The following is a 14,912-nucleotide window of genomic DNA, read 5'->3' on the forward strand; positions in this document are numbered from 1 at the left end:
GCAGCTTGTGTTTCACCATGACAGCATGGGAAGAGAGGCTGGGGCAGGACAGGACAACAAGCTGACTCCTACAATGCAGTGACACGGAGGCCCTGGGCCCCTGCTCTTCCAGCACTGTCATCCCAGGCAGCACTGCCTGAGAAGGCATGCAGGTCACTCAGCAGGGCCTCAGCACTGCTGCCTGAGCCCACAGGACCCTGATTGCTGAGACCCAGACCTCCCTCACTGTCTGTGTCATGTACATCTGGGGTCTGCTCTGCTTGACGCTGCTGCTCCTCTTCCTTGACATCAGCTTCCTCCGGGCCACCATCCATCATGAAATCTTCTGCATCCTGTTCATCCTCCTGTGGCTCTGGTTCTTCTGGGGATCCCAGCTCAGTGCGGGCTCGAAGCCAGCGGCCTGGAGGGCTGGCCCAGAGCAGACGGCAGGTGTGGCCCCACAGTGCAGCACCCAGGCGAGCTGGGTGGTAGTACCCGCCTGAGGCACGGCTGAGGCGGCGCCAAGCTAAGGCTAGGCCAGTGACCAGCAGCAGTAGGAGCAAGAGCAGCAGGATAATGGTGACCACACTGGAGCCTGCACCATCCTCTGGGCCTGCCCCAGAGACCAATGCCCATGGCAGGGCCAGCAGCACCCCAAATCTGAGGGTACCAGGCAGAGCCTGTGGGAGACAATAGGGAGTTGTCACTTGATGAGACCAACTGAATTCTAAGACCTCAGCTGCCTCAGGCAAAATAGGGACAGTCAAGCAGAAAATCCCCAGCCCATATTTGGTCAGGTGCTCATAAACTCAACCCTGTAAGTCACTTCTCACTGCCTGAGGCCTGTGCACTGGCCTTCCCTCTGCTTAGAGACCACTTCCAAAGCCTCATGGCTACATGCTTGCCCTCACTTAGATAGGCCTGGCTGATGAGACCCTGCCAGACTTTTTTTTTCCACTTTACATTCTGATCATGTTTCCTTCCTGGTCACCCCTTCCCACACCTGCAAGACTACTACAGCTAACTTACTGCCTCAGCCCATCCATTCACTAACCTTAGGTCCCTTGATTGCTCTTTTCCCACCAAAGTAAGCACTTGGGTTGGGAGGGAGAGGAGGGGAAGCAGCTAAAACCACATGTGGCACATGGATGCTCAGTGGATATTAGCTGGATGTTAAAGTGGCCTGCCCTGCAATAGAGGGAATTGAAGGGACCTGAGAGGCTAGTGGCAGGTAGCTCTCTGGAGGCCATGATGGTGATACCTAGACGATATCAGAGGTTGACTGGTTTCAGAATGAGGGGTCTTTGAAGCCCCTCCTCTCAACCATGGGGCTGCCCCAGCTGCAGGGTTTCCGTTCAGCTCCCCGCTCTACCCTGAAGGGCCTCAGGCATACAGGGCCACCCAGCTTGGGGGCAGCATGTGTAGCTATCAGGAAGCCTGCGGTTGGAACAAAGCAGGTGGGGGTGTGTGGTAGCAGGGGCGGGGGAAGGGTGCTGGGTACAAGGCTCCCCTATAGCACACCAAACTCCGGGGAAGGAGTTAACCCAACTCAGCTCATGAGGGGACCAGGTGGGGGACTATCCCAAGGGTCTTGAAATAGGGCTATGCCTAGAGAGGAACTAGAGGACCTACCTTCAATTCCAGAGAGCTCAGATCTGAGGTGAAGGCTAAGTTTCAACCCATTCTAGTCCTGGGTCTTGCTACCCAAGGCTATGAAAGGAGACCCTTAACTCCTTCAACCTTGATATTCCATCCCTAACCCACTACGCCCCCAAGAACCCAGAAGGTTCCACAGCTCACCATTGATCCGCTGGCCTTTGCACGGGCACCCACCTCAGACTCTGGCTGCTTAGTGAGAAGTAAGTCCCGGAGCTCTTAAGTACAGAGCTAGTAGGAGTTCTGATACTTCCGTTTCCTGCCCCAAATGCCCCACCTACTCTTGCCTATCACAGGACCTTTATGGGGTCTCAGCCCCTCTCAGGATTACCCATACCAGATCCTCCCATGCCTCTCTAGGTGAGACTGAGACCACAGGATCTGTGACCAGAACTCCAGAGAGGAAGTATGCATCTAACCCAAAGCAGGAAATCCACATACATACTATATAGCTTTGGGGGGCCTGGAACTCAGATCGTATTTCTGCATCTGGAGTGCTGGAGCTAAAAGTGAGTATCTGGTTAACCTTAGAACAAAAAAACAAAACAACTAAGCTCTGCACATGCCACATATGAAGGTCAGATGCCTCTCTTCACTGTGGGATCCAGGGATTGAATTCAGGTCATCAGGCTTGCTTAGCAAGTGAATTTACCCACTAACCCATCTCCCGTACCCTCCCCTATCCTTTTTGCCTCAGTTTCTCTGAGCGGTGGAATTCTGGTATTCAGGGGCTACTTTCCATATAAGATTTACAGTTTTCCTTCTTAGCATCCACCCCTACCCTCCACAACAGTAGGTCAAACCTGGATTTAGAAAGAGCATTTTATTTGGAATGAAAATATAGAACCCATCTCTGCTGCTTCTGGTGAGAGGGCAGTAGGTTGGGCAGGTCGAAGACATGGTCCCTTAAAGTACTTGGGAATTTGCCTTGGTAAAAAATCTCCCAAAAGCCAGGTGGTGCTTCCAACCTGGGCCCCAGGCCATGGAGGGGTGCAAACTGGCCATGACCTGCCACAGAGGCACTGAGCAGCAAACTGCCTGGTGTGACCTGGCCACAGAAGCTAGGTGGGAAGGGTTGGAGGTGAAGGAGGCAGTGTTGGGAGCAGACCCCTGGTGGCCCTATGTATCCCCATTTTCCATGCGGCCCAGATGCTCCTCCAGGCGGCTGATGCGGTCCCCCTGTTCTTTGACCAGCACTCGAAGCGCCCGAAGCTCCTGCATCACCTCTTCCAACTTCCCAGCTTCCTACAAAGATATAAGGAAATCAGAGGCCATCAGCCATAACCCACCCCTAGGGAAGAGAACCAGGGCCCCGCCAATGGGACAGCACTCCTAAATGTAGGTCACGTACACCAGACCCAGCAAGGTTGCCACTGGGAACATCAGTAATTGCAGTAGCAGTGGAGGCTCCAGAGCGGCTGTGACTGGCAGGCCTGCTATCCGATAGTACATTGCGCCGGCTGACCTTCAGGTCCCGCTGTTTACTGGGCACATAGGCTTCCCGTAGTGAGATGAGGATTGGATCAGCATCCCGACCGCTCACCCAATCCTCTGCCTCAAGAGCAGCCTCAGGTCCGGCTGTGTCAGGGTACAGATCATCCTGGAAGAGGTCAGACTGGGCACCAGGTAGAGGAGGTCAGAATCAGATGGAGGTCCCTATCAGGGGTTTCCCATCTGGTCTAAGTGACTGCATCCTCAACACCCTTCTGACCTGTACTCTTGCCAACCCATCCTCTAAGTGCCTGATCCTTCCTGGCACAGCCCTTACTGGCACCATCTCCAGCAAACCACAAGGACCTCTATGAGGCTCTGTGGAGTCCTGTGAGCCATATCTATGGCCCACAGATTATGAGCTTTGCCGCAGGACATGCCTGGCAGACTGTACACAGCAGCTGGAGGACAGTGGGACTGTGTTCCAGGCTCTTCCCACAGAACACCACCCCAGCCCCAGTTAGTGCAGCCTCCTAGGGGAGCCTCTCCCCACCCCTCATCTTCCTCTTAAGTGCCTGGTCTGTCACTGCAGGGCTTCAGCTCATCCTGTGCCATTCCTTCAACAATTCACTAGAACTCAGGCCACCCTGTATTGGTACAGCCCATAGGCTATACCCACTCGACAGCCTCACCGTTGCCTTGGTGTGGCCCTTCTGCTAGGGGAGAGAGTGGGTGGACAGGGCGATCAGCAGCCTCACCTTTCTTGGCACAGTCATGACTATGGGCTCACACTTGCGCTCATGCAGTTTGTAGAACCTGGAAAGGGGAGGGGAGCCATGGTGGAACCTCCTACAGTTTTCCATTTCCCCACTTGAATATTCCCACAGGTAGACCTGAGTCCCCACATACAGGCTGTCATGGGAGTTAAGCTCATGCCTTCTGTCTCAAGGGTCCCTAAAGCATGACCACTAGGCAACTTAATGACTGTGATTCTACTAGTCCTACTTCTTCCTCCTCCCTTCCCCCTTCTCTCCACAGGTCTATGTAGATCAGCCTGCCTCTGCAAGAAGCTGGGATTAAAGGTGTGCTCTTCCCTTTGTTTTTTGAAACATGGTTTTATATATTCCAGGCTGGCCTTGCACCTACTAAACTCACTACAGGGCTAAGGATGACCTTGAACTTCTATTCCTCCTAGGTCTTCTTCCCGAGTGAGTTACAAACGTGTAGCAGCTCGTGCTTTACGGTGATGGAAAACATGGGCTTTAGCTGGGCAGGCTCTCCACCAACCAAGCTACATGCCCATTCCTGTCCTTTCCTTGTTTATATGTGAGACAGTCTTGCTACCCTGAACTTACAACAATGGCCAGGCTGGCCTCTGCCCTTGTAGTCCTTATATCTCCCAAACTGGGATAACAGGTACATGGCAACAAGCCCAGTTTAGCCTCCACAATCTGAACTTTCACCTTGGATGCTGACAACCTGGTCCCTGTTCTGTCTTGAATAAAGTCTGCCTACAGATGGCCACCTCAGAGGACCTTCATACCTGGCAATTTCACACTTGCTGACCTCCAAGCCCCTCTTAGGCATGCTACCCATACCCCTCTGGGGTTCTTTGCTGGTAAATGTATTCAGGAAGTGGATGTAGGGGGGCTCATCTGTGATCTCAAAGTACCGAATGCTGGAATCACCCTGTGGGAATAAGGAAGTTTAGCACTTAACCTGGTCCTTCCCTTCTGCTCAGCCCAAGTTTGCTGCCTACCCAGCCTCACCTTGCCACAGACATAGACCACACTGGTGTCTGGGTCATAGAAGGGCAGTAGAGCCCCATTGCTTGAATCCAGCTCCTGTAGGGCCATGGGCTCCTCAAGGTTTTCCTAAGCACGAAGGACAATTGGGTCAAGTCAGCATCTTCTTGTTCCAAGCACTGCTGGGCTGGCCTCAGTCAGCAGCACCTTTCTCCATTTTTAGGTCCCTCTTCCCAGCTTTCTCCAGGCCTTAAGACTATTCCCACATCACCAGCAAGTGTTGAAGACAACCGGCCACGAAGGCCCAGGTAGTACCAGCCCAGGCCTTGAAAGGGCTCTTGAACTGATTGTGCAGGAACATTCTGCTGAGGGACAGAATGTCCCTAACCCAGGGAATGGAGGCTCTAGGGAGAAGGGCACCTTTATGGTTTGTACAAGCAGAAATAAGGATGTGGGAAGCACTGGGGGAGCAAGAAAGCTGGAAATGGGGAAGGGAGGAGTTGGCAAGGTCCTGGAAGTCTCAAGGGCCAAGCTGAGAATCTATTAAGTACAGACAGACGTCTCTTCCATGCCAATCTATGCTGGGGTGAGGCCCAGGTCTCAAGCCTGCCTGCCTTAGGCTCATTACATCACTCACTGGGTCCCAGAGTGCCAGCTGCCGTTCACTCATGCGGCTGAAACCAGTGGTGAACACCTTCCCATCAGCCAGAAAGATGGCTCTCATGGGTCGAGCCCCCTCGTGAGCCTTCTCTCGTTCCTGTAGGATGGACAGGTGGTCAGTATGGTGCAGATCAAGACCCTAAGTCTAGACATTGTCATCTTTGCCCTCTGGGGATACCTACTGCCACCAGGGTGCCCCGCCTGGGATCGATGATTCGGACACTCTTGTCCTTGCAAGCTGAGCAAAAGAGGCTGCCATTGTGGTTCCAGCTCACGTTGTAGATGAGGTCAGGGTGCAAGCTGTCCAGGCGGTACAGCTCCTCTGCAGTGCCCACATTCCAGATAAGCACCATATTGTCACAACCTGGTAGGCAAGTGGTCATCAGCTCAGACAGCCTGGCATGCACTCGTCGGGCCATTAGCCCACTAGGCCCACTCTGCCCCCTCCTCTTGTACTGAACTGGGTCATCATCTTTGTGGCCATCGCTTCCCCTGTTAGACTGGGCCGTGAGAGGCTTCTCAACACTCCAGGATCATCCTGGAGACGGGTAGAGACGAAGGGGTATGAAATGGTGCAAACCTGCACTGAGAAGCACATTTCTGGCTGTGGGGTGCCAGGTGATGATGCCCACACGCTTGGTGTGCCCCTCGAGCACCACTACTGGCTCTGTCAGAGGGGAGGTCAACCCATTCTCTGGAATCTGCCACACCTGTGGTAGGGAGAGGGAGGATGGGCTCAGGCCTGTGCTTGCCCCGGCTGCCAGCATCCTTCAGCCACACCCTGAGACCCTAACTTGAACAGTCCTTCGCTCACCATGACAGTGCAGTCCTCTGATCCACTGGCAATGACTTCATCATTGTGAGGACACCAGTCAATGTCCAGAACAGGTCCTGTGTGCCCACACACAGTTGGGTAGGCCTTGTCAATGCGGCCCGTCTGTAGGCATGAAGGACAGTCAGAGAAGAACCAAAAGTCCTGTCTCCATTCCTCCCAGTATCTGTGGGCCCTCCAAGGTGCAAGAACGATGTGACTACCCTGGTTCCCGGTGGCCCAGATGTGACTCTGCTCCACCCAGCATATGAGGAAATGCCTGAAGCCTCTTATCCACACGTGGTGGCAATAAACACGTTTTCTAGTTGTAACAACAATCCAGCAGTAGTCATGGCTAAGAAGTGACACAAACTGCCCTGCCCACAGGTGTGGTCAGTGTGTCCTCAGGCCACCTCTCCACCCTGACCCGCTGAGGCCCACCTTGTTTAGAGGAAGCACCATAAAGGCACCCCCACCACTGGCTTCCACAATCACTGCCAGGAACTTGGGGTTGACTGCGCAGAAGGTACTGTCCCAGGTAACCCTGGACACTCGAATGTCCTCATAGCACTGGTCATTCTTGACTGGCTGACCGAATACATGCCGGAATTTGCTCTGTCGAACAACTTTTCGGAAGGACATGTCTGCAAGACAGAGATACCTGGATCAGCTTCTGCCCTCCAAAGACATACAGAGCACGTCACTAGGGAATTGGTCATGATAACGCTGGTTATCTATTTCCCCAGTTATAGAATGGGGTCATAGGTGCAGACCAACAGGCTCTCCCCCTAAGCCCCTCCCTGGCTAGGCTCTGGTGTGTGTGTGTGTGTGTGTGTGTGCGTGCACGCACACGCACTGCTGAAAGGAAGACAGCTTAGATCTTCTGTAGGTCCCAGATAGTTCCAAGAAGTTTTCCACGCCCAGAGTTTGAAAGCTGGGTGATGGGGAGAAGAGGCAGCAAAAGGGGTTGTTTGGTCTTCCTACTAGGCCGAAACTGAGTCCCAGAGAATGTGCAAAGAGTGCAGGACGTCCGGCCTAGGGACCCTGGCAGAACAGGGGTCGAGGATGCTACCAGGTCCTCAAAGTGGCCTCGGAGTACGGTCCAAGGTGAACCAGGAACCCAACTTCCAAAGATCCCTGCCCAGGAAGGGAGAGATGGGCGGCTGGGGGGGGGGGGGGGGAGGAGTTGGGAATGAGGGTGGGGCGCGGCGCTCTTCGGGCTCGCGCCCCCCGGCCCAGGCCCACGTCCGCGCCCCTAGTCCGTCCCTGCCGCTCTCACCGCTCACCGCTCACCGCTCTCCGCTCCCCAGGGGCGCCGGGGACTGCGGCGGCGACCTCGGGTGGCTTCGGATCCCGGCCTCTGGGAAGCAGGAAGCGGGAATCAGGAAGTGACAGACGGGGCGGGGGCGGGGCAAGGTCACGCGCAGAAGGCGGGACTTTGGAATGTCCCGCCCACGGGGCAAGGCCAAATCGCAAGGCTCTGGGCAGCTTGTTGAAAGGGGGAGGCCTGGTTGGAGCCATAGGAACATACTGTGGGAGTCTCTTGGGGAGGGGTGAAGTCTGCCCACTGATTTCCCTACCCAGTTCTACCAAAAGGATTCTCTCGCTCCGCCTCCAACGTTTTCAAGTGTTTTGTTTTGTGTTTGAGACAGGATCTTACTCAGCACACTTGCTGGCCTGGAACTGGCAAAGAACTCAGGTATCTGTCTCCCAAGTGCTGAGATTACAGGCATGTGCCACCACACCTAACCTTAGGTATGGGTTTTAAAGTTAGGGGTTCATGATGTCAGTTAGAAATGTACACTGGAGAGGTGAAAGGCAATCTCATACATCTTGCTGGACTCCAGTGGCTTCTGCTCCAACTTAGAGAAAATGGAAGTAGAGGATGACAGTGCATCCCATGCACCTTCCTTTCTTCCCTCCATGTCCTCAGATTTGCCCTATTTCCTCTCATCCTGGAGGACTTAGGTGTGCCCGTTAGGACCCACAGTAGTAATAGAACACTATTCCTCGGTGTCCATCTTCTGAGTGGCCGTCTTTCCCAGAAAGAGAAGGGCATGCGAAGAGAGAGCAGAGGTAAAAGGTGCTTCATTTAGCTTTCATGAAGCCCCATCTGTGTGTGGGAGAGTAAGTGGACTCGTGGCCCCACCTCAGTGGTCACTACACTCTGAAGAAACAAGCCTAGAGATGACAGGTACTTGATTGAGACCTCCCAGCTGGGATTCGGTCCTAGCTTGTTATTTCCAAGGTCTTCGGGTTTCTCACTGTTCATGAACCCTGGAGTCAGGCAGGCAGGAGTGTGGCTTGATTTGGGTAGCAGATGTTCAAAGGGAAGCACATATGAGGCCAGGTGGCTATAGTTCCAGATACCACTGCCCACACCTCACATTCCCACATCACCTCACTTCAAATAAAATCCATAGTCCCATGTTCCTCTCCCAGAATTCCTGTCTGACCCCAGGACACCCACCACTTTCCCCTCTCAGCGTGTGTCCCAGTGACACCAAACCTCAACTCCCACCTATGGCTAGCACATCCTGCTCTCTTCCTTCTTCTGGAAGCTCTTGCTAGCCTTGAGAAAGTCTCATCCTTCAATGACTCCAGGCCTCACATGTCACTTCCCCTGTGGGTCCTTCTGGTCTTCCCTCTCACCCAGTCCCTGTCTGACTTTCCTTGTTCCCATTAGTTGTTCTTAGTCCCAGATGCTACACTGTGTGATTATTTGGCACCCTGCTAAGATTCATGCCAGCAAATGAAAGACAGGGACTTGGTCTTGTCCACCACCACCCTATCATCCCCATCCCCTTCCAGTGCCCAGAAGGAGACCCTGCCCAGCACCAGCGTGAAACCATGTTATGCTGGATAAAAGAATGAGCAGCAGGCCTGAATATAGAATTGCAAAGTGTTCATATTCACAGCTCTCAGAACCAACACAGGGACCTCACTTGGAGGGGGAAGGTGCTCCTGCAGTTGCCTGAGCTAGGGACGGTTTTGAAAACTGACCTCTCCCTTTCTGGCTCCATCTTCTCTAACACAAACCTGTTCTGTGAGCCACTAGGATAACTCCTCTTTATCATGTAAAACCTTCCTTTTGAGTAGCAATTCTCCCACATGGGTAAGACTCCCTTTGAGGACCGTGGAGGCGGGACCAGTTCACTCCCTGAGAGATGTGGTGGGTGTCCCTGAGAAATGTTGGAGGCAGGGACATTTTATTCTCTGATCTGTCTGCCATGTTGAAAAGGATTTGGGACCCCTGTTAGGAGAAAGGAGAGACAGACATTTAGACTTTGCCCTTAGAGTGTGTAAAGTCCAGCAGAGGAGGTGAACATTTCCTGTGGAGGAGACACCATAGCAGCATAAGGGGCCAGATGGATAATTGGTTCCCATGCTACCTGCCCAGAGGAGGGCTTTGGCTTAGGCCTCATTTGGAATCAGGGTGCCTACTAGAGTATCAAATAATGGCTGACAGTGACTGAAGACAGACTTTCTACCAAAGAACCAATCATTATTATACCCACTTTACATATGGACAAAGCAAGTCCCCAAAAGAACTTTGTTGAAGGCTACATAATGAATGAGTGGCGGAGACAGGGCCCAATTACCCTTGGAGACATCCTGAACCCTATAAATGTCTCTAAAACGAAAGGGTGTCCAGAAAGCTCCCTGGTAAATGCTCACTAAATATCTGTTAGAGGAATTCATTCCCACTGGCTTTAGTGCCTCTGGTGATTTGAATAAGAATGGCCTCCATAGGCTCAGAGATTTGAATGCCTGGTCACCAGGGAGTAGAACTCTTTGATAAAGATTAGAAGGATTAGGAGGCATGGCCTTGTGGGAGGAACTGAGTCACTGGGGGAGGGGTGGGCTTTGAGGTTTCAAAAGCCCATACTAGGCCAAGTTTATTCTCTCTGCCTGTGAATCAGGAGGAATGTAACTACTTCTCTAACACTATGCCTGCCACCATGATTCCCTGCTATGATGATCATGAATTAAGCCTCTGAAACTACAGGCAAACTCCCAATGAAATGCTTTTTTTTTTTAGGAGACTTGCCTTGGTCATGGTAATAGAACAGTGACTAATACAGGGCCTATTGTTCCTTCTGCTGCCAGTGTGCTCTGAAACTGCCTTGGCCATTTTGTGGCCTTCTCGTGTGAACCCCACAAGCAAGAGAACATACCCTCCATTATTTTGTAGTGCTGGGGATTGAGCCCATGGCTGGAGCGTTTTTAGTCAAGCACCCTACTATTGAGCTGTATCACCAGCCCTTTCTTTTCTTTAGATTAATTTTTATTTAATTTATATGTATATCTGTCTATGTGTGTAGGTGCCTATGGAGATCAGAGGGGGTGTTAGATCCCCTGGAGTTTCATGAGTGTAAGTTGTCATATGTGGGGGCAGAGAACCAAAGTGGGTACTTTACAAGAATATTATATTCTCTTGGTTGCTAAGCCATCGCTCCTGTCTCACCAGCCCTTGCTTTTTTTTTTTTTTTTTTTTTTGATCCAGGGTCTCACTATGTAGTCCAGGCTGGTCTTGAACTTGAGACTCTTGCCTTGGCATCTTGAGTGCTAGGATTACAGGAGTGAGCCACGCCCAGCACACTTCCCCATCATGTGGATCAGGCGATTGCCACTAAGAAGGAGTTTGCAGCAACGCAGATGGGCTGCGTCCCTCCACCACGATACCTGCACAGCCTTAAGATACAAGCTTCCCAGGGAGAGCTTCTCAGAGACCTTCACTGTCGTGGACTCACTCGCTAACGGGAAAGGATGGCGGGGTAAGGGAGGGAGAGCTGAAGAGCTGATCTGGGAGCACTAGAGGCTGGGAAGAGAAAACTGGCTCGGGTGAAGAGGGGGTGACTGGAGAGAAGCACGTGGGAAACCGTTCTCAGAACTTCCTGTTTTGTTTTGTTTTTCCCTTGCAGCATCTGCAGCTGGAGAGGAAGAGTAGGCTCAGCTGTGTGACTTCCGGAGCTTTTGCCCTTCCTGGGACCATGGCGCCCAGGGCTCTCTGCCTTTAGGCAGCTTCTTGTCTGTATCCTGGGGTTCAAATTCTAGTATACTTTGCACCTGCAGTTTTCCCAGATCCTGTCCAACCCACCCTGAGGGCTAGTGGCAGGTGACATTAGTTCGGTTCTTAAGTGGAGTCAGACCTTGAAGATTTCTTGAGTCTCTCACCCTCAAGGCACCCTCAGGACACCTGGTTGTCTGCCACCCAAGCAGTCAGAGGATCGCAGGTACTCTGGTCAGATGGTGGCACTGTCCTCCTGTCGTACAGATCTAGCCCCCCCCCCAGGGGGGTCATTTTTCTTTCAGTGGTGTTCGCTCCAGAGCCTCACCATGTGCCAGGCTCCAGCATGTGCCGCACTCACTTGCTGAAGTCATCCTCAAAGGGCCCTCAGAGGAGGAGCATGGCAGTTTACCAAGCCAGGGTGTGGCAGAGCTGGATTTGAATCCAGGCCTGGCTGCTCCTGACTCCTGCCTGGATGCCTCATTCTTGGTTGCACCTTATTGGGGAAATCCTGTCCCAGGCTTGGTGTGCTGGGGGGGAAGGTAAGCATCAGAGTCAGCTCGGCTGTGCCAGGCCAATTGACTCCTGATGGAGTCTGTGGGCTCCTGGAAGCCTCCCTTCTCTACAAGAACATTTTTTGTTGGGTGCCCAAGCCAGAAAACCAGACGGAAATGGGGAAAGTTATGGAAAGATTAGAGTGAGATCAGTTCAAGCCTAGAGAAAGTGTCTCAGCTATCTTCCTGAGGGGGTAGAGATGATAAGGGGAAGGAAGCATGGATCTGAGAACGAACAGGAAGAGAGAACCCAGCGGGACCATCCTCAGTGGCTCCAGGATGCTGGGTGGATGTGTGATTGGGGTAGTAATGGAAAAGCTGGTGACACCCTGCCTGGGACTTTTGACTGACTGGTTTCACTTCCCTTTAGTCCTCCCAGCAGGCTCAAGAGACTCAGTGGGGTTCCTATTGCTGGGTTTCTTACTGTTCCCACCTCTGTCCAGCTGTTCTTTCTGATTCTTCTACTGCCCTGGCAGGCCTGGGCTTCCCGACACTCAAGTAGGTCCTGCACTGGAGGCTTCTTTTGGGGGGACATTACTAGGGTTTTCTTCCTGGGGAACAGCTGGTCTGTCTAAGTTCTCAGGGGCCCTGGGAGCGGGATCTGGAGATGGACTAGGGGAGTTTTCCTCACCAGGGTTAGAGGCTGATTCAGCCCCACAGGCAGGGGTCTGGGCTTCCGTGCTTGACTGTGGCTGGGCCACAGGATCCAGTTGTGACTGGGTCAGGGAGTCCACTTGAGGCTGGACCACATAATTTGACTGTGGTTCTTCTGAAGGGTTCATTTGAGGTTGAGCCGTGGGATCCAACTGTGGCTGGGTCAAAGGATTCACCTCAAGTTGAACCACAGTGTCCAATGGTGACTGGACTGAGGAGCTCACCTCAGGCTGGACCACAGAATCTGACTGTGACTGGACTGAGGAGCTCACCTCAGGCTGGACCACAGAATCTGACTGTGGCTGGACTGAGGAGCTCACCTCAGGCTGGACCACAGAATCTGACTGTGGCTGGACTGAGGGATTCACCTGAGGCTGGATCACAGGATCCAACCTTGACTGGCCTTCAGCTGTTGGTCCTGGCAGAGTCAAGCCCTCAGAGGTCACCTGAGCCTGTGGCTCTGCAGGTGTGAAGCTTCCAGGTCGCTCCTCACAGACAGCAGCTGCAAAGGAGGAGAGCACAGTGCGTAGTAGGGCCCGGAGGTCAGCACTGGCTGCCAGGCATAGGAAGGGGCTCAGGCAGCTGTTAAGCAGGATCAGGTAGTCAGAGTATACCAGGGCTTCCCAGAGCAGGTAGCCAGGGTAGACATCCCATAAGAAAGCCAGATAGAGCAACTGTGCCAGCTGGTAGGGTAGCCTCAGGACCACATAGGCTGACAAAATGGTCTTGGCCACACGGGCAAAGCCATGGCAGGCCATGGGCCTGGGCTGATGCCCACAACAGGTCTTGCAAGCAGTGGCTTGGGTAAGAACATGGCAGACCAGCAGCAAGAGGAAGGGCAGGAAGCCTCCCAAGATCTCAAGCATCCGCAGAGGCAGCTCCTCAGTGTCCCAGAAGTCCAGACAGATGACTAGATCATACCACCAGACAGCAGCCTCAGGGAAGACCAACCAGGGCACACTGAAGAGCGTGGCCAGCACCCAGACCCCAGCGCACACCCAGAGGGGCAGGCGGGCTGGACGGCGCCCTGGGTACCATCGTGGGCACAGTGCCAGCAAGCATCGGTCCAGGCTAAGGGCTGTCAATAGGAAGAGGCCGGAGGAATAGGACACACCCCACAGGAAGTAGTAGAAACGGCAGGCAGCAGTGCCCAGTGGCCAGTGCCCTCCATGCTGGATTTCTAGGATTTGAAAAGTCGCTGCTGCCAGGAATAAGAAGTCAGAGAGGGCCAGGCTGAGCAGGAGCAAGGCCAATCTTGTGCCAGCCCCGTGCCGGGCCTGTGAGCCAGCCAGCCATGCCATTAGCCCATTGGCTGGCAGTCCCAGGAGCAGCAAGGCCACCAGAAAGACTGTGTCCCAGCTGCCCTGAGGGTAGTAGTCCTCATCATCGAGCTCTGTGCGAGGACCGTGGCCAGCAGCGCCCAGGTTGACTTCCACAGCAGTGTCCATTCTGGGTCCTCAGCGTAGTGCAGGACATGGACTGCCAGTCTGCCGAATCAACAAATGCGTGATGGCTTGGTATGAGAGAGATGGTGTTGTGCACTTTCAGGACAGTCACTGCCCCTCTCTGGGCCAGTATTATTGCCTTTTAAGTAATTAGCCTGTGCAGGGCACTTAAATGGATAACCTCATGTGGTCCCCCTATAATCATTCTACCAGTGAAGAGATGGTTGTCCACTAACTCTGCAATTTGGTGAAGGTTACAGATATGGTCTGCAACTTAGACTAAACTTAAATACCATTTTGCCACATGGAATCCATGTGCTCAAGTGCATTTATTGGGGAGACTATTAAATGTTGTCTTTAGACAGGGTCTTGCTGTGGGACCCTGGCTGTCCTGGCACTTGCTGCATGGACCAGAATGGTCTCAAACTTGAGGCAATCCCTTTGTGTTAGCCTTTTCAATGCTGGGATTACCAACCTGTGCTGCCAGCTTTGGGTTTTATTGTTTGTTTTGTTTGTTTTAAGATTTATTTATCTGGGGCCAGGTGTGGTGTCAGATGCCTTTAACTCCAGCACTCAAAAGGCACAAAAACAGGAAAATATCTGAGTATGAGGCTAGCCTAGTGTACATAGAAATTTCCAGGCCAGTCAAGAGTGTGTTCTGGTGTCCAGAAAGGGGTGTTGGCTCTCCTAGAACTGGAGTTACATGGCAGTTAAGAACTACCACATAAGTATTGAGAACTGAACCTGGTTCCTCTGCAAGAGCAGCAAATGATTTTAACAGCTCTTATTTCTCCAGCTCTGATTTAAAATTTTTGAAACAAGATCTCATGTAGCCAAAACTGGTCTCAGTCTCATTACAGAGCTGAGGATGGCTTTGAACTCCTGACCTTCCTGTATCTATGTACCAAGTGCTTGGATTACAGCCATGCACCACTATGTTCAGTTTATGCAGTATTGCGGATTGAA

General features: G+C 52.7%; 3 protein-coding genes across 5 annotated transcripts; all 3 read right to left on the reverse strand.

Moving 5' to 3' along the window:
* Positions 1–68: 68 nt before the first annotated feature.
* Positions 69–1,782, reverse strand: PTPRCAP (protein tyrosine phosphatase receptor type C associated protein; the record flags this gene model as incomplete). The annotated part of the gene is made up of 2 exons (XM_080912962.1): positions 69–659; positions 1,744–1,782. 2 exons carry the CDS (start codon positions 1,780–1,782, stop codon positions 69–71), a joined length of 630 nt encoding a protein of 209 aa, XP_080769088.1.
* Positions 1,783–2,458: 676 nt separating this feature from the next.
* CORO1B (coronin 1B) lies at positions 2,459–7,659 on the reverse strand. 3 transcript variants are annotated; one of them, XM_080911793.1, is made up of 11 exons: positions 7,562–7,659; positions 6,724–6,926; positions 6,286–6,408; positions 6,052–6,181; positions 5,654–5,835; positions 5,449–5,568; positions 4,836–4,940; positions 4,610–4,755; positions 3,825–3,882; positions 2,987–3,250; positions 2,459–2,880 (listed from the first exon to the last, which is right to left on the reverse strand). In XM_080911793.1, the coding sequence occupies exons 2-11, from the start codon at positions 6,922–6,924 to the stop codon at positions 2,755–2,757; spliced, it is 1,455 nt and encodes a 484-aa protein (XP_080767919.1). In that variant the 5' UTR covers positions 6,925–6,926; positions 7,562–7,659; the 3' UTR covers positions 2,459–2,754. The 3 variants fall into 3 exon arrangements, with proteins under 3 accessions (XP_080767919.1, XP_080767920.1, XP_080767921.1); XM_080911794.1 differs by having other exon boundaries at positions 7,569–7,652; XM_080911795.1 differs by having other exon boundaries at positions 7,576–7,641.
* Positions 7,660–12,341: 4,682 nt separating this feature from the next.
* Positions 12,342–13,949, reverse strand: GPR152 (G protein-coupled receptor 152; the record flags this gene model as incomplete). Its single annotated transcript, XM_080912963.1, has 1 exon — positions 12,342–13,949. The coding sequence occupies one exon, from the start codon at positions 13,947–13,949 to the stop codon at positions 12,342–12,344; it is 1,608 nt and encodes a 535-aa protein (XP_080769089.1).
* Positions 13,950–14,912: the final 963 nt, after the last annotated feature.

Source organism: Micromys minutus (genome assembly GCF_963924665.1).
Source record: "Micromys minutus genome assembly, chromosome: 2".
Taxonomy (NCBI): domain Eukaryota; kingdom Metazoa; phylum Chordata; class Mammalia; order Rodentia; family Muridae; genus Micromys; species Micromys minutus.